General features: G+C 46.6%; 1 protein-coding gene across 1 annotated transcript in view; it reads right to left on the bottom strand.

Annotated features, from left to right (window-relative positions):
* RPGR (retinitis pigmentosa GTPase regulator) overlaps window positions 1–21,861 on the bottom strand; it is a 130,846-nt gene extending 108,985 nt beyond the window's left edge. The window contains exons 1-2 of the mRNA XM_073566072.1: window positions 21,751–21,861; window positions 13,650–13,775 (exon numbers count right to left, since the gene is read on the bottom strand). Of these exons, the coding sequence (XP_073422173.1) occupies window positions 13,650–13,775; window positions 21,751–21,784 (160 nt within the window). The 5' untranslated portion in view covers window positions 21,785–21,861. The remainder of the gene's footprint in view (window positions 1–13,649; window positions 13,776–21,750) is intronic.
* Between the last annotated feature and the right edge of the window lie 2,256 nt (window positions 21,862–24,117).

Here is a 24,117-nt window from a genome sequence, read left to right as displayed (position 1 = left end):
TGTCCATAACTGGATTCTATTGGGATAGGTCACCAATGGGAATGGTGGCATTCAAACAACTAATCTTGGCCACCACTAAAACGGGTTGTCCAGAATGTAGTGGTTTTTGTTTTCTTGGGGTTTTTCTGGTCTGAGCCACAAGTATATATGTTAAAACAATTATGACGTTCCAATTTAATAGTAATAATGCACCATTTTTCGGTTGCATCACATCTGCCATAGCCACTTTATAAAGGAAGCAAAATTATTAGCAGTACCATGGCCACTTATGGTCAATCCTACCCTGCGTGGTCTCACCTTTAAGGCCCATTTAAGTAGATTTTGATCTGGTAATGAGTGCCAATTGACTATATACAAGTATATATCGGGCTCATTTACTGGCACAGTCATGCAGATTGAGAAACATGGATTTCTGTGATAAACTCACCGTAAAATCCTTTTCTCCGAGATGCTCATTGGGGGACACAGGACTGTGGGTGTATGCTACTGCCGGTTTGGTGCAAAAGCAGTAGGAGATCAAACATAAGACAAAAACAACCTTAATGCAGGTAACAACATGTCTAGAAAAAACCCACCAAGTAATTTAAATACATAAATAAAATGGGTGCTGTCCCCCCCAATGAGCGTGTCAGAGAAAAGGATTTTACGGTGAGTTTATCACAAAAATCCATGTTTCTCCTTCGCCTCATTAGGGGGACACAGGACTGTGGGACGTCCTAAAGCAGTCCCTGGGTGGGAAGTTGATTCACCGATCCAAGCTACATGCTCCTCCTGTCTAAAAGTGCACCACTGCTGCTTGGAGAATCCTTCTACCCAGGCTCGCGTCTGCTGAAGCCTGAGTATGGATATTGTAGTGCTTGGCGAATTTGTGCAGGCTGGACCAGGTTGCCACCTTGCAAATCTGTTCCGCCGATGCCAGGTGTCGGAGAGCCCAAGAGGCTCCCACTGCCCAAGTAGAGTGTGCTCTGATCCCTGCTGGAACTGGTGCTCCTCTGATGCGGTAAAACTCCTGAATAGTCAAACGAATCCACCTAGCTTTTTCCATCTTGAGGCAGCGAGCCCCTTCCTGCGACCCTCGAGGAGCACGAGCAGCGCGTCTGACTGACGAAAGGGTGCCGTCCGTGACACGTACATCCTGAGAGCTCTCCCCAGATCCAACGTATGAAGAGACTTTTCCACACGGTGTACCAGTGCCGGACAAAAAGAGGGCAAGGCAATATTCTCATTAATGTGAAACGAGGAAACGAACTTTGGCAGAAACGGAGGGGCTGGCCTGAGAACTACCTTATCCTTGTGGAAAATCAGAAACGGGGCTTGACAAGAGAGCTGCCAGCTCCGAGACCCGCCTGATTGAGGTTATAGCTACGAGGAATACCACCTTCCAGGAAAGGTACAACAAGGAGACATCCTGTAGCGGTTCGAACAGAGCTTCCTGCAGAACACCTAGGACCAGGTTAAGGTCCCAGGCGTCCATAGGCACCTTATAGGGAAGTACCAGGTGGGAGACTCCCTGGATGATAGTCTTTAACTGCAAATTGGTAGCAATCCTGCACTGGAACAGGACGGATAAAGCCGATATCTGTCTCCTGAGAGAACTTGGGGCCAAACCTGAGTCTAAGCCAGACTGGAGAAAGGCCAAGATGTTGGGAATAGAGAATCTCAGTGGAGAACAACCGTGGTCCCGACACCATGAGAAGAAGACCTTCCTGGTGTGGTGGTAAATTCGTGCTGAGGAGGGCTTCCGTGCGCTAACCATTGTAGCAACCACCTTGTGTCCAAACCCCGCCTGGGAGAGAATCCAAGATTCAACGGCCAAGCCGTCAAACACAGGGCCCGAGTTCGGGTGGAAGATCGGGCCATGGGAAAGCAGATCTGGGCGTTCTGGCAGCTGCCAGGGAACGTCGGCGAGTAGCTGCACTAGATCTGCGTACCACGCCCGACGGGGCCAGTCTGGGGCCAGCAGAATCACTGGAACCAGTTCTGCCTTGATCTTCTTGATGACTCTCGGAAGCAGTGGCAGAGGGCGAAATAGGAATGGGAGGCGAAACTGGCTCCATGGCAGAGCCAACGCATCCATGGCGATTGCCTGCGGGTCCCGGGACCGAGCGACAAATGCGGGCACTTTGGAGTTCACCCTGGAGGCCAATAGGTCCACATCCGGAGTTCCCCACCATTGGCAAATTTGCCGGAAGACCTCGGAGGGTAGTGACCATTCCCCGGATGCAAGACCCTGCCGGCTGAGGAACTCTGCCGCCCAGTTCTATACGCCCAGGATGTGGACTGCCGATATCACCGAGAGGTTCCTCTCGGCCCAGTGAAGAACGTGCCCCACCTCGCGCATGGTTGCGCTGCTGCGGGTGCCCCCCTGATGATTTATGTAAGCCACTGCCGTGGCGTTGTCTGATTGAATCCAGATGGGGCGGCCTGCTAGAAGATGATGAAAATGTTGCAGAGCCAGCCGGACCGCTAGTATCTCTAACAAGTTGATCGGGGGGAGTGCCTCCTGCGGCGACCACCGTCCCTGGGTCGTGTGATGGCGAAAAACCGCTCCCCAGCCGAGGAGGCTGGCATCAGTTGTGACCACCAGTCTATGGTCTGGGGGAAAAAGTTTCCCCTGAAGAAGAGAGGACCTGATTGTCCACCACCAGAGTGCCTTTCTGACCTGCGTGGACAACTGGCACCGGTGATCGAGCGTGAATGGGTTCTTGTCCCAGGATGATAAGAGGGCGTGCTGCAGGGGGCGAAGATGGAGCTAGGCGAACGGAATTGCTTCCATTGCTGCCACCATTCTCCCTAGGATCCTCATGCAGAAACGGATGGTATGAGGGACTGGTTGGCGAAGTGTCCAGACTCCCTGCCAGAGAGCTAGGGCCCTGTCTTGAGGGAGAATTACCAACCCTCGGGAGGTGTCGAAGATCATTCCTAAGAAGGAAATCCTTTGAGCTGGGACAAGGGAAGATTTCTTCAGGTTGACCAACCACCCTAAGAGGGAAAGAGTATCTAGTGTGATGTTGACATTCTCCTCGCCCGCCCGAAATGAAGGGCCCTTGACCAAGAGGTCGTCTAGGTAAGGTAAGACGACTATGCCCCGGGAGTGCAGGATGGCCATGACGACTGCCATGACCTTTGTGAACACTCTGGGGGCGGTCGCTAGCCCGAAGGGCAGCGCTGCGAACTGAAGTGTAGACCATTGATGGCGAAGCGTAGAAATCTTTGATGCGGAGGGAAAATGAGGATATGTAGGTAGGCGTCCTGGCTATCGATAGAGGCCAAATATTCTCCCTGCCTCATGGCCGATATGGCTGAACGGAGAGACTCCATCCGGAAATGTCTGATCCTGATAAATCTGTTCAGGAGCTTCAGATCTAAAATGGGCCTGACAGTCCCGTCCTTTTTGGGGACCATGAACAGGTTGGAATAGAAGCCCTGAGCTTTCTCGTTTTCTGGTACGGGAATAATAACTTGTGCTGGAGTAATTTGATGGCCTTTAGTAGAGCCCTTGCCCGGGTCTCTACCTTGGGAGGACAGGAAAGAAAAAAACGTCTTGGGGGGTACCTGACAAATTCTATCTTGTACCCCGAGGACACCAGCTCTCTTACCCCTGTGTCGTGTGCCACGGTGAGCCAGACGTGGCGAAACCAGAGTAGGCTACCTCCTACCTTGCTGATGTCGCCTGGCAAATGCCTCGAGTCATTTGGCTGAGGACCTCTGGGACGTGGGTCCCCTTGACCTGGGCTGGTGAGCGCGCATCTTCCCCAACGGGTTTGCTCTATATGAGACTTGACGATCCCTGTCCTGGTTGGGGCGACCTGAGGCGGCGGAATTGGTCACTGCAGTCCTCCCGGGGTTGCAAAAGGCCCAGAAACGTGGCTGAAACTGGTGACGAACCGGCTGTTTGACCCTCTGTTGAGGGAGAAAACCGCTCTTCCCCCTTGTGGAGTCAGAGATGAGCTGATCTAAATTCTCTCCAAATAGGCGGCCGCTCTGGTAAGGAAGTGACGTCAAGGATTTCTTAGAGGTTGAATCGGTCCGCCATGTCCTTAACCATAGAGCTCTCCAAATGGAAATTGCATTCACGGCAGCAAGTGCCGCGCAGTTGGCCGCATTTAAAGATGCATTGATTAAGTAGTCCCCGGCCATAGCGATCTGATTTACGATCTCTGGTATCTCTGTTGGTAGGTCCATATCCTGCAAGGCTCTGTTCAATGATTCTGACCAAGAAATCATGGCCTTGGCTACCCACGTTGCCGCGAACGAGGGAGAGAGTGCTGACCCTGATGCCTCAAACACTGAGCGATCCAAGCTCTCTATAAGGCTATCAGTGGGATCCTTAATAGAAGAACCACTAGGTATGGATAACAGGGTTTTAGAGGCCAAGCGTCACACGGGTGGATCTACTGTTGGGGATTCCGCCCATTTTTTACGAAGATCCGTGGCAAAAGGATACCTTGCCTCGAGCCCCTTCTGGCCCGAGAAGCGCCTGTCTGACCGCCCCCTATGTTGTTGCACTATGTCCTCAAATTCTGGGTGAGTGCAAAATACTCTATGAGGCCGCTTGACTTGCTTAAATGACACCTTATGGCCTGAAGTCAAGGTGGAATCATCCTCAATCCCCAGAGTCTGGTTGACGGCCTCGATGAGGCTGTCAATTGTTTCCTGGTAACCCGGGGTATCTAGGTCAAGGGGTTCGTCCGAGTCGTAATCTGAGCCTTGCTCGCTATCAACTACTGGTGAAGGAGAGCGAGAAGCAGAACTTACGGATGCCGAGGCACCGGATGGACCGGGAGACGCCGTGTGGGTTCGTTTCCCCCGCGTCTGCCTGCAGTGAGAGTGGCCCCTGCAGGTCGGAGGCTCCTGTGAGGTGGAGGACCCCTCTAAGACAGGTGAGCCACTATCTCTGCGCCTATCTGGGGCGCGAAGGGACTCGACTGCTCTCGTAAGTGATGCCATAGATTGCGACAGAGATAGAGCCCATTCCGGGGGACTTGGTACACTGGGCTCGATCACAGGGGAGGGCTCCTGGGCGCGTTCGGAATTGCAGGCTTCGCATAATCGCTTGCTCTGCGCCTGCGGAAAAGCAGACCGACAGGAGATGCATGCAGCGTATAGAAACACGTGCGTCTTAGCTTTTCCGGACATGCTGTATCTGCTGTATTTGGCTTATCTTTCATTGTTTTTAAGAAATCTCAATATGGAAGAGGCCAGGAGCCATTTGGTGAGCTGCATTTCTTGCTACATGATCACAGACTTACCAGTGGAAAAGCCAAACTTCACATGCCACAAATGCAAGCTTGTGTCCCTGTTGGAGGAAAAGTTGCAAAATCTCGAAGAGAGGTTAGCTACATTGAAGATCATTAAGGAAGGTGAAGAGTTCTTAGACAGAGCAGAATTATCTCTTCATGTTACAGAAAGAGAAGAAATTCGAAGTGCACCTGAAGAAACAGAGGAATGGAAACATGTGACCCAGAGAAGCAGGAGGATCAGGAGGCAGTCAGCACCCATACTTCTCAGGAACCAGTGCCAGGCTCTCACGCAGGAAAACGATGAAGAAATACATCAGGATAAGACTTTGCCCACAAACAGCAACCTTGTACGCCTTCAGAGTCCTCCTGGATGGAGAAAGAAAAATGTTGTGAAGAAGAAATGGAGAGTGGTGGTCATGGGGGATTCCCTGTTGAGAGGACAGAGGCCGCTATCTGCAGACCGGATATAACTTCAAGAGAAATGTGCTGTCTTCCAGGTGCAAAAATTAAAGATGTGTCTGAAAGGATATCAGGACTCCTCAGACCTACAGATGACTACCCGTTCCTGCTACTACATGTGGGGACAAATGACACCGCAAGAAACGACCTGGAAACCATCTGCAGAGACTTTGAAAACTTAGGCAAGAAAGTGAAAGAACTGGGAGCGCAGATGGTCTTCTCTTCCATCCTCCCAGTGGATGGCCATGGAACAAGGAGGTGGAATAAGATTCTGCAGGTGAACAACTGGCTATGTCGATGGTGCCGTCAGCAACGATTTGGATTTCTGGATCACGGAGTGAATTACTTATACGATGGACTACTTGCTAGAGATGGGGTGAACCTTACGAAGACTGGAAAACAAGTATTTGGAAGTTGCCTTGCTACACTTGCAAGGAGAGCTTTAAACTAGAACAACGTGGGAAGGGAAGCAAAAGACCAGAAAAAGCCATACACCTGACAAATGCTATTGAGAACTCTGCTATTAGAAGTGGAAGGGAAGAACAAAGACAAAAGAATCTAAACAATAAAAATATTGAAGAGAAAACAATCACAAACCAAAATGTTTCTATACTAATGCACAAAGTATGGGCAACAAACAAGGAGAATTGGAACTACTAACGCAGGAAAAGAAATATGATGTCATTTGAATCACTGAAACTTGTTGGGACGATACACATGATTGGAATACAAGACTAGAAGGATACATCTTATTTGCAAGAAACAGACTTGATAAACGAGGAGGGGGTGTCGCATTGTATGTTAGAAACGCGTATATCTGCACAGAGATTGAAGCTTCAGAGACTGGGAGCTCTGTGGAAACTATTTGGGTAAGAATACAAGGACAGAACAATGGAAAGAACACCATTGTAGGCATTTACTACAGGCCGCCTGTGCAAGCTGAAGATATGGATGAACTCTTTATGCATCAAATGGCCAAGTTATCCAAAAAATATGACATAGTTGTCATGGGAGATTTCAACTATCCAGACATTTGTTGGGAATCTCTCTCAGGCAAAACTAACAGGTCAAGGAAATTCTTATCCTCTTTTGCTGACAACTTTATCTTCCAAAAGGTAGGGGAGAAAACAAGGGGAACTGCTACCTTGGATCTAATCCTTATAAACAGGGAGGAAATGGTTGAGGAGGTAAAAGTGGCTGGGACCCTAGGAGGTAGCGACCATACTATTTTAGAATTTTGGATAACTAGAGGAGGAAGACCTGTGAAGACTCAGACTTCAAGGTTAGATTTCAGAAAGGTAGATTTTAAGGGATTCAGAAAGAGAATTGGAGGGATCCAATGGCTGGATATCCTTAAAGACAAAAATGTCCAGGAAGGATGGGAAATTTTGAAAAATGAAATTCTCAAAGCACAATTGTTAACAATTCCGAAAAGAGGGAAGAATAGGAAGCAGTTAAGGAAACCAGGATGGATGAACACAGAACTTAAGCACATGCTAAAAAGGAAGAAAGAAATGTTTATAAAATGGAAAGAGGGAGGCATATCTAAAGAAGAATATAATGATTTCTGTAGAACCTGCAGGGCACAAATCAGATTATCTAAAGCTGACAATGAATTGAGGCTTGCAAGAGATGTCAAAAGCAATAATAAAGGATTTTGGGGATATGTCAAAAGTAAAAGAAAAGTCAAAGATGCTATAGGATTTTTACAGGATGAAAATGATGAAATGGTAAGACAGGATGTTGAGAAGGCCGAACTTTTAAATTCCTATTTTGCATCTGTTTTCTCTCAGAAAGGAAATGTAACATCAACTGTTCTTCACTGTCCTATTAAGGGAATAGAAGAATCCAGGATATCTATAAACAGAAAGATAGTGAGGAAACACTTAGCTAACCTAAATGAATTCAAGTCTCCAGGTCCAGATGAATTACACCCCAGAGTACTGAAGGAGATAGCTGAAGAAATTTTTGAACCCCTCTCCATAATCTTTGAAAATTCTTGGAGAACAGGAGAAGTCCCAGAAGACTGGAGAAGAGCAAATGTTGTTCCTATCTTCAAAAAGGGGAAGAAGGTGGACCCAGGCAACTATAGGCCGGTGAGTCTGACTTCTATATCAGGAAAGATCTTTGAACAAATTATTAAAAAACATGTATGTCAGTACCTGGATAAGAATGAAGTGATTAAACAGTGTCAGCATGGGTTTGTAAGTAATAAGTCATGTCAGACTAACTTAATTTCCTTCTATGACGGAATCACTGATCGGGTGGATCAAGGAAATGCTGTAGATATAGTATATCTTGACTTCAGCAAAGCATTTGACAAAGTATCTCATACAATCCTTATTGAAAAAATGACTAAGTATGGAATGGACAAGGCAACTGTTAGGTGGATTCATAACTGGCTTAGTGATCGGACCCAAAGAGTGGTCGTAAATGGCTGCACATCCAGTTGGAAGAATGTCTCAAGTGGGGTACCACAGGGCTCTGTCCTGGGCCCTGTATTGTTCAACATCTTTATCAACAATTTAGATGAAGGAATTGAGGGTAAACAGATTAAATTTGCTGATGACACAAAGCTAGGAGGGATAGCTAATACTAGAGAAGAGAGAGAGAGGATTCAAAAATATATAAATAAACTGGAGCAGTGGGCAGCAACTAACAGAATGGTTTTTAACAGGGAAAAATGCAAAGTACTACATCTGGGCAATAAAAATGAAAAAAGCATATACAGAATGGGAGGAATAGGGCTAAGCAACAGCACATGTGAAAAAGACTTGGGTATACTAATAGATCACAGACTGAATATGAGTCAACAGTGTGATGCAGCAGCAAAAAAGGCAAATGCAATTCTAGGATGTATTAGCAGAAGCATACAGTCTAGATAACGTGAAGTCATTATTGCCCTCTACTCCTCTTTGGTCAGACCTCATCTGGAATATTGTGTCCAGTTTTGGGCACCACATTTTAAAAAAGACATCAACAAACTGGAGAAAGTTCAGAAAAGAGCGACCAGAATGGTGACCGGTCTGCAAACCCTGGCTTATGAGGAAAGGTTGCAGGATTTGGGAATGTTTAGTTTGCAAAAGAGAAGACTGAGAGGAGACTTAATAGCTGTCTACAAATATCTAAAGGGCTGTCACATTGTAGAAGGATCAACTTTATTCTCATTTGCACAAGGAAAGACTAGAAGCAATGGGATGAAACTGAATGGGAGGAGACACAGATTAGATATTAGAAAAAACTTTTTGACAGTTAGAGTGATCAATGAGTGGAACAGGCTGCCACGAGAAGTGGTGAGTTCTCCTTCAATGGAAGCCTTCAAACAGAGGCTGGACAGACATCTGACTGGGATGATTTAGCGAATCCTGCTTTGAGCAGGGGGTTGGACCAGATGGCCCAGGAGGTCCCTTCCAACTCTACGATTCTATGATTCTATGATTTTAGGGCGGAACTTTCGCTGCACCATTCTGACCCCCAGGAGAACAGGCTAAGGGTCACCAGCCCTGTGGAGCGCTGCTGCAGAAGCCTTCCCAGGCCACCCTCCTCCATGATCGCTTCAGCTCCAGCTCAGGTTAGAGGGGAGGGGGGCCGCATAAAGGACGGTGCAGGCACCCTAGCTCCATCTCTCCCTCCAGGGGATGAGGAGAGGGACCGTCCGCCGCCTTGCGGCACCGCAGTCTAGCATTGGTGGTGCAGTGGGGGCCGCATGGACTACGCTTGTGCCTCTGTACAGCCTAGGGTTTCAATACCTTAGGGTGGTCAGGGCTAAGTCCAGCATCATATCCCACATCGCAGGAGATGATACGTGGAGGCGACACTCGCACGTGATCGCCCTTTGTTAGTTTGGGGAGATCGGACCCTTTCAATAGGGTCCGTCACCCCTGTCTCATTAACATAGAAAAAAAAAAAGTAAGTCTGGAAAAAGACAGACGTGTGTGCCTCCAACCAGGGCTGTGGAGTCGGTAAGCCACAGTTGCGACTCCGACTCCTGGATTTTATCAGGCTCCGACTCCGACTCCTTCATAAATGGCCAATTCATAACAACAAATTTACTGTTGTAAAATATTAAACTTCGTGCTTATTCAGTTTCTCACCATCATATAAGTAATCAGACCACTTAGAGCAAAAACTACATTTATTAGAATACAATTAGAATATAGCAAATAACTTTTATACACTTTTCTAAACTGTAAGTAAATATGCAATAAACACTTTTATGCAGTTAATAAGAAGAAATCTATAAATTTGTCCTCAGAAAAAGTATTGCCTCTGTCAGATCCTCCTTCATGGATGCCCTCAAATCTGATCTAATTATTTTGAGAGCAGAGAACAACCTCTCTACACTAACTTGTGTTGGTGGCAAAGCAGTAACCACTCAGGCAACATCTCTGACAATGTCAGGATACAGAGGAATCGCTTGTTGCACTGTTATTTTTGATGAACGGTCAAATTTCTCAATTTCTTTTAGTGCACATGAAAAATTCTGCTGAAATGTACTGGCTGTGTTCCTTGATGGGGATGACTCTTCTTCTATGCGGGAACGCTTTGCACGGTCCTTGTGATCCAAATATTTTTCGAAATTAAATTCTTCATCAGTTGATGATGAGGGTGAAGATGTGGCAGGACGACCAAATTCTTCTTGTTCCTCCTGACTGTTCTGCAACCCTTTCATCCTTACTGCTATTTCAAACAGAGCTTCTTTTCCTTTACTTAGCTGTTGATCATCTAGAAGAATCCGATGCATTGGGTCTACATAAACAGTTGCCAAAAGAATGTTATTTTGTAATAGTAGCTCCTCTCTCAGTTTCATTGATGTAGCAATGCCACTTGCAATTAACCCTCCTCTTTGGGACAGGTGAAACGTCAGGTTCTTCCACTCCTTTAAGAAAATACCTGGAGTTAAGTCCTCTGCTTGTAATTTTTTAGTCACTGTAAATGGGTGCTCTAGCAATTTTTCCAGCTCAGTCACCTGATTCCACTGACTTTCATTTAGCGTCAGTTGAGGGTTAGCCATGTCTACAAGCAAGGTTTTCAGTTCAACCAAGCGCTGAATCATTAAGTAAGTACTGCCCCATCGTGTGGCTTGATCAATAATTGCCCCTTTTCCAGCACGTCTCTTCAAAATTGAGTCAACTTTAGGGGTTCTGGCAACAGTAGCCAATTTTCTCACCTTGCCAATCAGTGCAGCAGCATGTCCTTTTTGCAGACTGTCTTTTATAGCCAGCTGTAGCGTATGCACAACACAGCGCATGTGATGAATGAAAGAACATATTGACACAGTTTCAACAAGATCATCTAAACTATCATGTTGCTGTTCATCTGAAGCAACTTCAGTTTGCTCCTCAGTTACAATACTGTGTTCCTCTATTTCAAACATTTCTGTGTCTGTGGACCCAGAATGTTCTTCTAGCTGCTGGTCACCATCATTACTCTCATTCATTAGCTTAATAGTACTTATCATATTTGAAGCATTGTCAGTTACGACAGAAAGAACTTGCTCTTTTTTAAGTTCATAGTCTTGCAGAACCTTTTCCACCAAGACCTGGAGAAACTCACTGGTGTGATGAGCTTTGGTGTCTTTTACTGCCAATGTCTTGGTAACTATTTTATTTTTGTCACAAACAAATCGGACATTGATGGCAAAATAGTTCACTCTGTGACGTGTGCAGGCATCCATTTTAAGAAACAGAAAGCGTCCCTTGAGAGTTTTTTAAGTTCTTCCTTTTGTTTAAAAGCTTCTTCGATTACTAATTTTCTAATACTCTCTCTCTCCAGAGAAACACCAAGCTTGCGGGCCATTTCCCCATTCAGACACATAAAAGCTGGTCGTGAAAATAATGAAATAGGCACACTATCCTTTACAACAAGCTCTATGATCTGTTTTTTAAATGTATCTACTGTCATTGTCACAGTAACTTTGTCACTGACAAAATATCTTGCAACTGATGGCTGCAAAGTTCTCTGCTCCTTTGTTTGGCGGGAAGAGCTGGGCACTGGTTCATTGGTTTGGATGCAGTCTTTCTCATCCACTGCTTTCAGTACTTCTGGATGAAAGTGCTGTAAATGTCTCTTTAGATTAGAAGCTCTGGTAGGAGCATTTTTATCTTTGCCTGAATATGCACTCATCTTGGCTTCACAGCATTTGTTTTCGTCTGGATCATTTGTCATACACTGACAGACATAATGTTTTCTATCTTGAGTGATGGTGAAATGTTCAAATACAGCTGATTTAATGTGATGCTTCTTTGACATTCTCAGGTTTTTAATTCTGCATTCACAATCCAAAAGACAATTGTTTTTCCTAAAAACAATTGTACAAAATTATTGCCAGGTTGTACAACTGATATAGTGGTCAGTAATACTGTTATTATTCCTCATGTACTCACAGTTAACTGATGCAAAGTTTGTTGAAAGGATAATACTTCTTACAGTCTTCCTCTTCTGAGTAGCAGGCAGCTGTGAGATGCTTGGAAGACGCACACCTAGTATGATCTAGTCTAGAGGAGGAGCTTTACTACTAAGAATTTGCAACACATTTTCACTTTCAGTTTCATACATTGTAAGTAGGGGGGTTGGGGCAGCATGAGGTTAACCAAGTATAAGATTAGATAAGGGCAGTGGAGAACAGTGACACACAAGAAGTAAGAAATGTCTCTATCTCCAGCAGAACTGCTTATCACTGTTGTTCATAGTTTGATAGAACATATATATTTGAGTAACATTTATAAAATTCATATGAAAGTTCAATTATGAAATATTAATACATTTTTTTTAAAGCTGGAGTCGGAGTCGGTACATTTCTACCGACTCCAACCAAAACTAACTCCAACTCCGACTCCACGACTCCGACTCCACAGCCCTGCCTCCAACGGACACTAAGCATGAACTGGTTTCCGCCCGCAATCGGGGCAAGGGTGTATACGGCGGAGGAGGAGCTAACCTCTTTTTTTCACTTAGTGTCAGTCTCCAGGAGGCAGTAGCATACACCCACAGTCCTGTGTCACCCACTGAGGTGACGGAAAAAAACTGTATGGGGGGGGAACCGTTTTTAATAAGATCGCTCTGAACCAATACAGCAGCCTGTTGAGGGCAGAACATTCCCCATTTACATGGGACAATATACTGTCGACAATGATGATTTTTATGCCAGCATAAACGTTCCGATCACCAGATGTAACAACCGTCTTACTCATTCACCGAGTGATCGCTAGCATGAACACACAATAATCGGGAACTTATTATTGGCCAGTGTAAATGCAATAATCAAAAAGTAAACAATACTAGGTAACATAACCCAGTTCACACAAGAAAAGCAAGCTCTTTCTTCAATACAAAATACAGGTAAAAAAAAAAAATGAATTTCTGCTAATGTTATTTATTAGGAATTTCTTAAAGGATTATTTCCATCTTCATAAATGGATATTGATGGATAGCGCTTGTAAAAACAAACACAGTGCTTAAAAGCTCCAGAGAAATGAGCTAGTACTGCTGTCTAACAGCGGAGGTCGGTCTCCAAGGCAACGAGCTGTAAACAAATATATATCTCAAGAATAGCTGAAAATTTTGATAAGCAGAAAATTGCAAAATTGATTGTATTTACAAGGTCTATCCAAAAATACTCATCTATGAAGATCAGAATAACCTTGTAACACATTCCTGTACAAATTATTTTAAGTGCTGAGCTCAGATCAGTTTGTGCACTTACCTACCAACATGTGCCACAGTCATCACTTGACACTGCGGAATCTCCACAATAACACTACAATGCAGACTTAGTTGCCATTGTTTAATTTTTCTCATGCAAATAGATAATACTATAATTTTTTTCTAATCCAGGATTCCTACAAAGGGTTCATGTAGGAATTCTGGGATTCTTCTAGATTGCGCTACTTTTGCATTCTGGAGATGTCTACAAGCAGTGGAGGAAATCGAATATTTTCTACTGACCTGTAACTAGAGCCGTGTGTTCATCTCCACATGCTATGTACGCCGGCTTGTCGTTTTTTAACCAAAACTTGCTGGGACAATTATCTGCAAACTTGCTTTTTCCAAACGTGAATATAGCTCCAGAATCTGCAATAAACAAGAGGAAAGCAATAAAAGAAGCCCCACAAGAGTTAAGAAGTGAGGTCACAGAAACTGTCGGATCTACTGGGCCCAATGCCACCCCAAAATCTTTAAAACCACTATTTCTTACAGAAGAAAGCTCACATATTTAAGGCGAGGGGAGAGTATGGTTATAAGAGGACTCCGAGTGCCTAAGGGTGTGTGCAGACGCTGCGGAATCCGCTGCGGATTAATCCGCACGGATTTTGCAAAAACCGCAGATAAACCGCAGGTCAAAAGACCTGCGGATTATCTGCGGTTTTGCCTGCGGTTTGGTCCTGCGGATTCACCATCTCCACAATGGTGGAGATAGGAACCCGCTGCGGATTCCACAGAAAGAATTGACATGTCACTTCTTTCTGCGGTTTCAAAGCCGCAGCAAATCCGCGCGGATTTTTCCGCAACGTCTACACAGTGGTTTTTTTTTACCATTCATTTGAATGGTACTGTACACCGCAGCTAAAACTGCTGCGGGTGCGCAGCGGCCAAAACCGCTGCGGAAACGCAGCGGAATCCGCAGCGTGTGCACATACCCTTATATTATGGCATATTTTAAAACATATGGTAACCTCGCTGATCCCAAGAAGAAATGGACCGTAGCGCTAGTATTTATGGTGTGGCATAACCTCCGAAATCTGAGTGAAAATTCTGTTAGAGTACATGAAGACATCCCAGCAGTGCAGAAATCCATAATAACTTCAGGCATAGTTATTTTCAGCTGTTTCCCAGTCATACCCGATCAGAGAAAAGCTGTGAGACAAGCAATATTGCCATCCATATAACCACCAGGCTTTAACTGGATAACTAAGCAGACTTAATTTTAAAGAATATTTCAATTCTGGCTTACAACTACAGATGAAACTAAAACTTGTAACTCCCATTTCAGAATTTCATATTTCTGCACTTGGGCTTTCCTCCTTTAAGGTAGATTTTTCCACCCTACAGGGTAGGGTGGCCTATAAGAGAAAGAACCAATCCATACTTACCATCAGTATCCCCCAATTGATCTCCACTGGTCAGGAAGTGATGACATCCAAGCCACCAGTCACCTGACTCAACAGCGAATCGGTGGTCTAAGTGGTCAAGTCACTGGTGGTGGGGAAGTCATCACTTCTGGTCCAGTGGAAACCATTACAGCGGCAGTGATGGAGCAGGAGATAGATTCTGATGTTGAGTACGGCTTGTTTTTTCAGCCACCATACCCTTTAAAATCTTTAAAGGGGTTAAAAGAGACAATTTTCTTACTATGGATCTAGGAACTAACAGGCATGTAGTAGCTTACTACCTGCCCGTTCTGCCCGCCGCCTATCTCTGCCAGCTCAGAGTGGTCAAAGACTGCTCCTGACAGCGATCTTGTGGTTTAGGCTGACATCATATCGACAGGGCAGCTGCTTCTTTTCCACTCTACTCTGTTGACAGGTCGTGACTGTCGATGTTATACTGATTGACAGTAGGCTCAACGCTGACTATCTGTAGGAATCCAACAAAAATGAACCTAGCACTCAACTTAAAGGTATTTGTAAGGCGGTTTATTGTAGTACACGAAAAAAGACGTTTCGGTCAATGTGACCTTCTTCAGTTACATGTGGTATATAGATTGTGTAGAGCTTATAGGCATCTATCAGAAAGGACGATGGTGCTTTAGGCATTGAGGAGAATGATCTCTGTAAGGTAATGAGCTTGTCAGTATATAGGCGAGGGGCAAACGTGCCTCCAGATGCGGTGGACACCGCTTCTGGAGGCACGTTTACCCCTCGCCTATATACTGACAAGCTCATTACCTTACAGAGATCATTCTCCTCAATGCCTAAAGCACCATCGTCCTTTCTGATAGATGCCTATAAGCTCTACACAATCTATATACCACACGTAACTGAAGAAGGTCACATTGACCGAAACGTCTTTTTTCGTGTACTACAATAAACCGCCTTACAAATACCTTTAAGTTGAGTGCTAGGTTCATATTTGTTGCTTTAACGGTTTGGGAACCTAACCTTAGCACCATCTTGAGTTGTGCTCACGGTGTTCTTTCTATATCTGTAGGAATCCAGCTGTCAATCAGGATCAGGATGATGCCGTCAGTTACGCCTCATCGACAGCGCAGTCCGGAAGAGGAAGAGCTGCTCTGTAGATGTGAAGCAGTAAAATCACAGGCAGGAGTGGCCGATGACCGTTGTGAGCCGGGGCTAGGTAGAACAAGCACGTAGTTAGCAACTGCCTGCTAGTTCTTTCACCCAAAGTGAAAAAGTAGACTAGTCCCGGACAACCCCTTAAAAAAATGCACAGAAAGGCCCCCTTTAACCCTTTGGTGTCATGTTGGTGTTATACGCTGGGCTTCATAGGGGACAGTGGTTTCTACTATATACTGCAATAACTTTGTATTGCAGTATATGGTACATATAATCAAATAATTGAAGGTTCAAGTCTGTAACAAACCAATACAAAATATTATTAACCCAGTATTACCTGTGAAAAACAAAGAATTAAAAAAAAATTAAACATATTTTGATATCTATATCTGAACAAGTCTGATGTACAAAAATATTAAATTGTTTAACCTGTATGGCAAACATCATAAAGTAAAAAAAAAAAAAAAAATCAAAATACAAACGCTGTCGTTATTTTGGCCCACCATACCACCCACAAAAAAGAAAAAAAAAAATCACTAAAAAGTGATCAATACATCATAGGAAACTGAAAATGGAACCACTAAACACCACAGCTCGGCGGAAACAAACAAACAAACAAGGACACACCTCTGTCAACTAAAAATGCAATAAAGTTACGGTCCTTGAAAAGTAGTGACACAAACTAAATGTTAAACTATACATGCTTGGAACTGCCATAAAACGTACTGACCTGGAGAATCATGTAACAGCAAAACTCCAAAAGACAAATGGTGGAATTGCGTTTTGCCACCATTTCACCCGACATTGGAATTTTGTTTTCCCATTTTTCCATGCACTATGTGGTAAGATGAGTGTTGTAATTCAAAACTGCATCTCCACAAAAACAAGCCCGCATATGGAGATATTGATGGAAATATAAAGACACTATAGATCTAATGGCCCAATGGCAAAGGGTGGGGGAGAAAGGGGATTTGTAAGCAAAATTTAACAGTAACTAAAATATCTTGTTCCTTCTGCATTGAAATAGATAGATGAAATAGATGAAACCTTTGAAACACAGACATTACCCATAATGTAGGACTCAGTAGCTAATATGTAAGAAAACAGTTGGACCATCATCAGATCTCTCAAAATTCTCATCACTGTATTTGTCTTATCACTACACACCACTGCCCAGGCTCTGAAGTATCACAATGAGGGTCAGGACGTGTGATCTGCTCCTATGTGGTACAATGCTCAGCTGGCTGCAGCACAGAGCATCACCATAGACCTGGGCTGTCAGCAGCAGTGAGACCTGGATCACAGCAGTCATTATAGCTATAGATCACAGCAATGTCTGAGCTGCATATACACATAGGACCTATCTATACATACACATGGCAGGCACAGGTCAGGACGTGTGATCTCCTCCTATGCAGTGCAATGCTCAGCTGGCTGCAGCACAGAGCATCACCATAGAACTGGGCTGTCAGCAGCAGTGAGACCTGGATCACAGCAGTCATTATAGCTATAGATCACAGCAATGTCTGAGCTGCATATACACATAGGACCTATCTATACCTATACAGGCAGGTGTCATGCTCGCCATGTCTGTTATGTCCACCATGTCTGTTTTGCCTCATGACCCTGGAGCGGTGTGCACGCGCATCTCATGTCTGCTATCCTGCTTGTTCCCTAGAGCAGTGTGCACACTCACCTCATGTCTGCTGAGCTGCAAGATGCCTGCCTTTCTGCTTTGCCTTCTGTGATCTTCTCGTCATGTCTAGAATCCCTGATCATGTCTTTCCTAGGATCCTGCACTGTCTGGTTCTGCAATCATCTCGTCATGTCTGAAACCTTGATCATGTGACGTTTCCTAAGATCCTGCACTGTCTGGTTCTGCAATCATCTCGTCATGTCTGAAACTCTGATCATGTGACCTTTCCTAGGATCCTGCACTGTCTGGTTCTGCAATCATCTCGTCATGTCTGAAACCTTGATCATGTGACGTTTCCTAAGATCCTGCACTGTCTGGTTCTGTGATCATCTCGTCATGTCTGAAACCCTGATCATGTGACTGCGCTCTGTGATCCTGGAGCATCTGAACTAGGAAGTTCTCCCCTGGTCCTGACCCGGAAGAGGAGGTGCTGTGCCCTATATCAGACCACCCCTTCCTTTGCTCAGGGCCTGAGTATTGTGTTGCTTCTCTGCATGGCTGTTTGGTCTGTGGGGTTGCTCCCTCTATTCTGTGCCCTTGCACTCTGCTCTGTCGTGCGTCTCTTCACACGCTCCGTGCTCGTACTCCATCTCTTGTCCGTTGTGCCATGTTTGTCCTTGTCCTGCTTGGACTTGTAGTCCTTCTGTTATTCTCTGCCTTGCCTGTTTTTGCCATGTCTTGCCTTTGCTTTCCTCTGCCTTGTTCCTCCCTATGGTCTCAGTCTTTGCTTGCTCTGCCTCGCTCTCTCCTATGGTGCTCTGTAGTGCTCCCTGGCACACGCACCATCCCTCCTTTCTTTCCTTTTGTGCTCTTTTCCATGTCTAGTCCCAAGGTTCTCCCTTGGCCCGGCTCTGGGCTTCGGCCTACGCTCCGCTGCTAGCTCTGTTCTTGCTCTGACCTGATTCCGTGTTTCTGCCTATGCTTCTGTCCCTGGTTCTGTACTCTCTTTAAGCTCTGCCTGGTTTCTTATCTTGTCTTCCCTTTCTGCTTCGTGTGCTCCTTGCATGCGCATGGCCTTCCTAGCCTCCTGTTTGTGCCTCAGCCGTGCCCGCCCTAGCCGTGCCCGCCTGTTTGTGCCTCAGCCGTGCTCGTCGGTCAGTGACAGCTGTGTCGCCTGCCATGCCTCAGCCGGGTTCGCTGGAGTCTTGCCCGTCTGTCAGTGCCGCAGCCCGATCAGCTAGCCAGTGCCCTCTGTGCTCCCTTGCACTTCATGCTGTTTCCGCACTGTGCTCTCTATAGCACGCGCAGGCCTCGTCTGCCCATGGCATACCTCCCCGTGCTTCTTTAAAAGTGCGCGCAGGCTTTGCCATGTCCCCTGTTGTGCCCTCTTGCACGCACAGGCCCTAACCCTGTCCTGGAACCCTGACCCTGGCGTGCCTCTCTGCACGCGCAGGACTCTGCCTCGCCTGACCCTGGCGTGCCCCTCTGCACGCGCAGGACTCTGCCTCGCCTGACCCTGGCGTGCCCCTCTGCACGCTCAGGACTCTGTCTAGTACCTTGTGCCTTGGTGTGTCTCTACACACGCACTCTGTCTCGTTTTGTGTACCCTGGCGTGTTCCCTACAAACGCACCTCGCTTTGAACCCTGGCGTGTCCCCTACACACGCACCTTGCCTTGGGCCTTGGCGTGTTCCCTAACACGCACCATGCCTGGATATCTGTCGTGCCTCCTTGCCTGAACCCTGGTTTGCCTGCCGGATCCCAGAACCTGCCGATCGCTGCCAGAGATCGTAAGCTGGATGACTGCGGCCTGATGTCCGGAGCTGATGTCCGCAGCCTGATGCCTTTATCATGTCGATCGTTGCCAGCGGTCCGGAGTCTGATGCCATTGTGCCTTTACCTGTACCTAGGTGTGCCACCTGGCACATACTATGCTATGGACCTTGGCGTGCGCACCTTGCACGTTTTGCTTGTTTTCACGTTTGCACTTAATGTAATCCTGAAGATCTTAATGAAGATACCTTGCACTTACGTTTTGTCTTGTCTTACTTACGGCTCGTCCTTGTCGTCAGACACTCATCTAGTGTCCCCTGAGCCGGCCGTCTGGTCCCAGCAGTCGTGGTGGCTCACCCCCTTGGTCTTGCCCCTGACACTCCCTGTATAGGGGGTGGATTTTCACAAGGTCAGCTCGCCCTCGGTGGGTGGGTGCCACCACCCAGAGGGTCCACTCAAAAAATGGGCTCAGCAGGCACAAGACAGGACGTGTGATCTCCTCCTATGCAGTGCAATGCTCAGCTGGCTGCAGCACATAGCATCACCACAGACCTGAGCTGTCAGCAGCAGTGAGACCTGGATCACAGCAGTCATTATAGCTATAGATCACAGCAATGTCTGAGCTGCATATACACATAGGACCTATCTATACATACACATGGCAGGCACAGGACGTGTGATCTCCTCCTATGCAGTACAATGCTCAGCTGGCTGCAGCACAGAGCATCACCATAGAACTGAGCTGTCAGCAGCAGTGAGACCTGGATCACAGTAGTCATTATAGCTATAGATCACAGCAATGTCTGAGCTGCATATACACAGAGGACCTATCTATACATACACATGGCAGGCACAGGACAGGATGTGTGATCTCCTCCTATGTGGTACAATGCACAGATGGCTGCAGCACAGAGCATCACCATAGACCTGAGCTGTCAGCAGCAACGAGATCTGGATCACAGCAGTCATTAATTTATAGCTATAGATCACAGCAATGTCTGAGCTGCATATACACATAGGATCTATATATATATATATACACATGGCAGGCACAGCACAGCACAGGACGAGTGATCTCCTCCTATGCAGTGCAATGCTCAGCTGGCTGCAGTACAGAGCATCACCATAGACCTGAGCTGTCAGCAGCAGTGAGTCCTGGATCACAGCAGTCATTATAGCTATAGATCACAGCAATGTCTGAGCTGCATATACACATAGGATTTATCTATACCTATACATACACAAGGCAGGCACAGGACAGGACGTGTGATCTCCTCCTATGCAGTACAATGCTCAGCTGGCTGCAGCACAGGGCATCACCATAGAACTGAGCTGTCAGCACCAGTGAGACCTGGATCACAGCAGTCATTATAGCTATAGATCACAGCAATGTCTGAGCTGCATATACACATAGGACCTATCTATACATACACATGGCAGGCACAGGACAGGACGTGTGATCTCCTCCTATGTGGTACAATGCTCAGATGGCTGCATCACCATAGATCTGAGCTGTCAGCAGCAGCGAGATCTGGATCACAGCAGTCATTATAGCTATAGATCACAGCAATGTCTGAGCTGCATATACACATAGGACCTATCTATACATACACATAGCAGGCACAGCACAGAACAGGACGTGTGATCTCCTCCTATGCAGTGCAATGCTCAGCTGGCTGCAGCACAGGGCATCACCATAGAACTGAGCTGTCAGCACCAGTGAGACCTGGATCACAGCAGTCATTAATTTATAGCTATAGATCACAGCAATGTCTGAGCTGCATATACACATAGGATCTATCTATACACATGGCAGGCACAGCACAGGACATGTGATCTCCTCCTATGCAGTGCAATGCTCAGCTGGCTGCAGCACAGAGCATCACCATAGACCTGAGCTGTCAGCAGCAGTGAGACCTGGATCACAGCAGTCATTATAGCTATAGATCACAGCAATGTCTGAGCTGCATATACACATAGGACCTATCTATACATACACATGGCAGGCACAGGACGTGTGATCTCCTCCTATGTGGTACAATGCTCAGATGGCTTCATCACCATAGACCTGAGCTGTCAGCAGCAGCGAGATCTGGATCACAGTAGTCATTATAGCTCTAGATCACAGCAATGTCTGAGCTGCATATACACATAGGACCTATCTATATTTATACATACACATGGCAGGCACAGCACAGCACAGGACAGGACGTGTGATCTCCTCCTATGTGGTACAATGCTCAGCTGGCTGCAGCACAGCGCATCACCATAGACCTGAGCTGTAAGCAGCAGTGAGAGCTGGATCACAGCTCTGAACAGAAGACAGCCATATATGACAGCAGTGTCTGCGTGCTGCAGCCACACATTGCACCTATCTATACATACACAGGGCTGCAGGCACATACCGGGCACCGGCTGCTCCTCCTCTTCGGCAGCCATGCCCTGATACCAGCGATCTCCCACCAAAAGCTCCTTCACCACCACCAGGTTCCTGCGACCGGAAGTAAACAAACTACTGGTCTATAGCAACGGAGGCGTGAGTCCACCTTGTCATCTGCGGCCAGACAGCGCCACCTAGTGGACGGAGGATCACACGCCACTGTATAGGTAGAACGTTGCTTCCAGATCCAGACGCATTCTGAGTGGACAGGGGCTGCACTGTGCTTTTGGTCTCCACTCCCCAGTTTTCTTCTCATTCATTGTTTTTTTTTCTTGCTTTATCCTCTTTCCAACATGGCGATTTTACATTTTTCAAAAAAAAAAAAGCAGAATTCTGCAGCTGTATTGGGGTTTTATCGTTCCAGCGTTCATTATTTGGTAAAAATGATCTGGCGACATGGTTCTCCCGAATTATACAAATACTGCGATACCAAGCATGCATAGTTATTTCTTTTTCATTATTTAAAGGGAACTTGTCACGTGAAAAGCGCAATGAACCTGCAGATATGGGGTTAATGTGCAGATTTATAGCGTTCTGGACCTGCTCAACACAAACACTTACGCCCCCGCTGCCGGGAGGAAATGAATTGTAACTGCGCCCCTGGCACTGACTGGCAGACGGCCCTAATGCTGAGCCTGCAGTCAGTCAGTGTCAGGGCCACGGTTACAGCCGCTGCTCTCTATACTCAGAGCGGTGACTGAATCAGCGCCATCGCCACCCAGTGACTGAAAGCCAAGCACTGCCGGGAAGAATAAAGTTCAGTGCAGTCACCGGGGAGGTTAAGAAAGTGATTAAAGGGAACCTGTCAGCAGTTTTGGCCAATATAAGATACAGCCACTGCCTTTCAGGGCTTATCTGCAGCATTCTATTGTAAGGTTCTAGCAGGAACATGGGATACAGTGACGAGCAGGAGGCAGAGCAAGAGTTAACAGTAAATACTGCATGCAGGGAGCGAGGTAAGGCTGGTTTCACATTTGCGTTCAGGAGGGCCACAAATGGCTGCTTACTTCCTACTTTCTTCCTCCCTGAAGCTCCACCTAATTCTGTATGCCTCCTGCGTTTCCCTGCGTGCCTATCTTTAACATTGGGTATGCAGGGACATGCGTTGTATGCGGATGCGTCTGCATGCAGCGATTTGACGTGTGCGGCGATCGTACGGAAATGCAACCCTTTATTTGAAACAGCTGTACCAAGAAGTGAAGAGTATGTGTGGCGCCCCTGAGGCTCAGTCGCCACAGAGGTACTGCACCTTCTCCTAAGGTGTAGTGCCCCACCACCTAGGTAAGTTGGGAACTCCTTTCCTCACTCCAACACCTTCATCCCACACACAGGATAGTTCAGCACTGACCACATTGCGGCTTCATGCTTAGAGGTTAGCAGAGCACCTTTCGTGGGTCCTTGCTTCGTAACACGAGATGTGCTGGGAGGTGGGTGGAGTTAGATATAAAAGAGTGGGAAAGTTAGGAATTGGAGTTCAGTTCAGTCTGGAGTTCAGTCTGAGATGAGGCTGAGGGAGAGAGCAGGCTAACAGGAGGTCAGCCTGAGGGGAGCTCAAGGCGGAGGAAGACAGTCAGTCAGGAGAGGCTGAGGACTGGTCTTAGTGGAACGAACTCCCTAGGAGAGGAGAGAGAAGAAGGAGTGCTGCAGCTGCCTCAGTGACCTGAGCCAGCTGGCAAGGGAAAGGAACAGAAGGAGAAAGAAGTAGAACTGCAACCTAAGCTTCCATAAGAGAGAGAAGAAACAGCGCGGAGCGAAGGAGTAGGAGAACAGAGAGGAGTTGTGGGTTGGAAGAGGAACCCTGCCTATAGGTTCTCAGCGCAAAGCTGGGGCCCGGTCCCCGAGGTTGTATGGACACTTATGGTTCTGCAGCAGACACCGGTGGAGTAGTTGGCTGTAAATGCATTACTCCCATCCAAGACTTGGGGCACAACAGCATCTGTATAGGGAGCCGGGACTCAGGTGAAAGGGAGTCCTCGAAGTAGGCTACAGTTGTCTGCCGTACAAGGAAGAGTTGTTAGGAACATCTGACAGGAGGAACTTCAGAGTACCACGGTACTGGAGCTCTTCACACCAAAAGGCGCAATATAGGAGTCGTTCAGGACAGGTACATGTTGGCGGAGTGTTGGAGAGGAGAAGCCTGACTTGCCCGGGAGGTTGATTGAGTCTGTGCCCCGGAGGACACGGCACGGAGGTAGGCACAAGTGTGTACCACGAACTGTGAGTAAAGCTTTGGAACTACAAGCCCTGGTGTCTTCCAGTCATTGTGCGCCAACACCGTCAGCACCGCTACATCTAGGTATCATCCTTTACACTACCTGCGCCTACACACTGC

The sequence above is a fragment of the Dendrobates tinctorius genome, unplaced genomic scaffold, assembly GCF_039654945.1.
Source record: "Dendrobates tinctorius isolate UK_male_01 unplaced genomic scaffold, ASM3965494v1 ptg000016l, whole genome shotgun sequence".
NCBI classification, from domain to species: Eukaryota; Metazoa; Chordata; class Amphibia; order Anura; family Dendrobatidae; genus Dendrobates; species Dendrobates tinctorius.
This window is presented reverse-complemented; position numbering and strand designations above follow the sequence as displayed.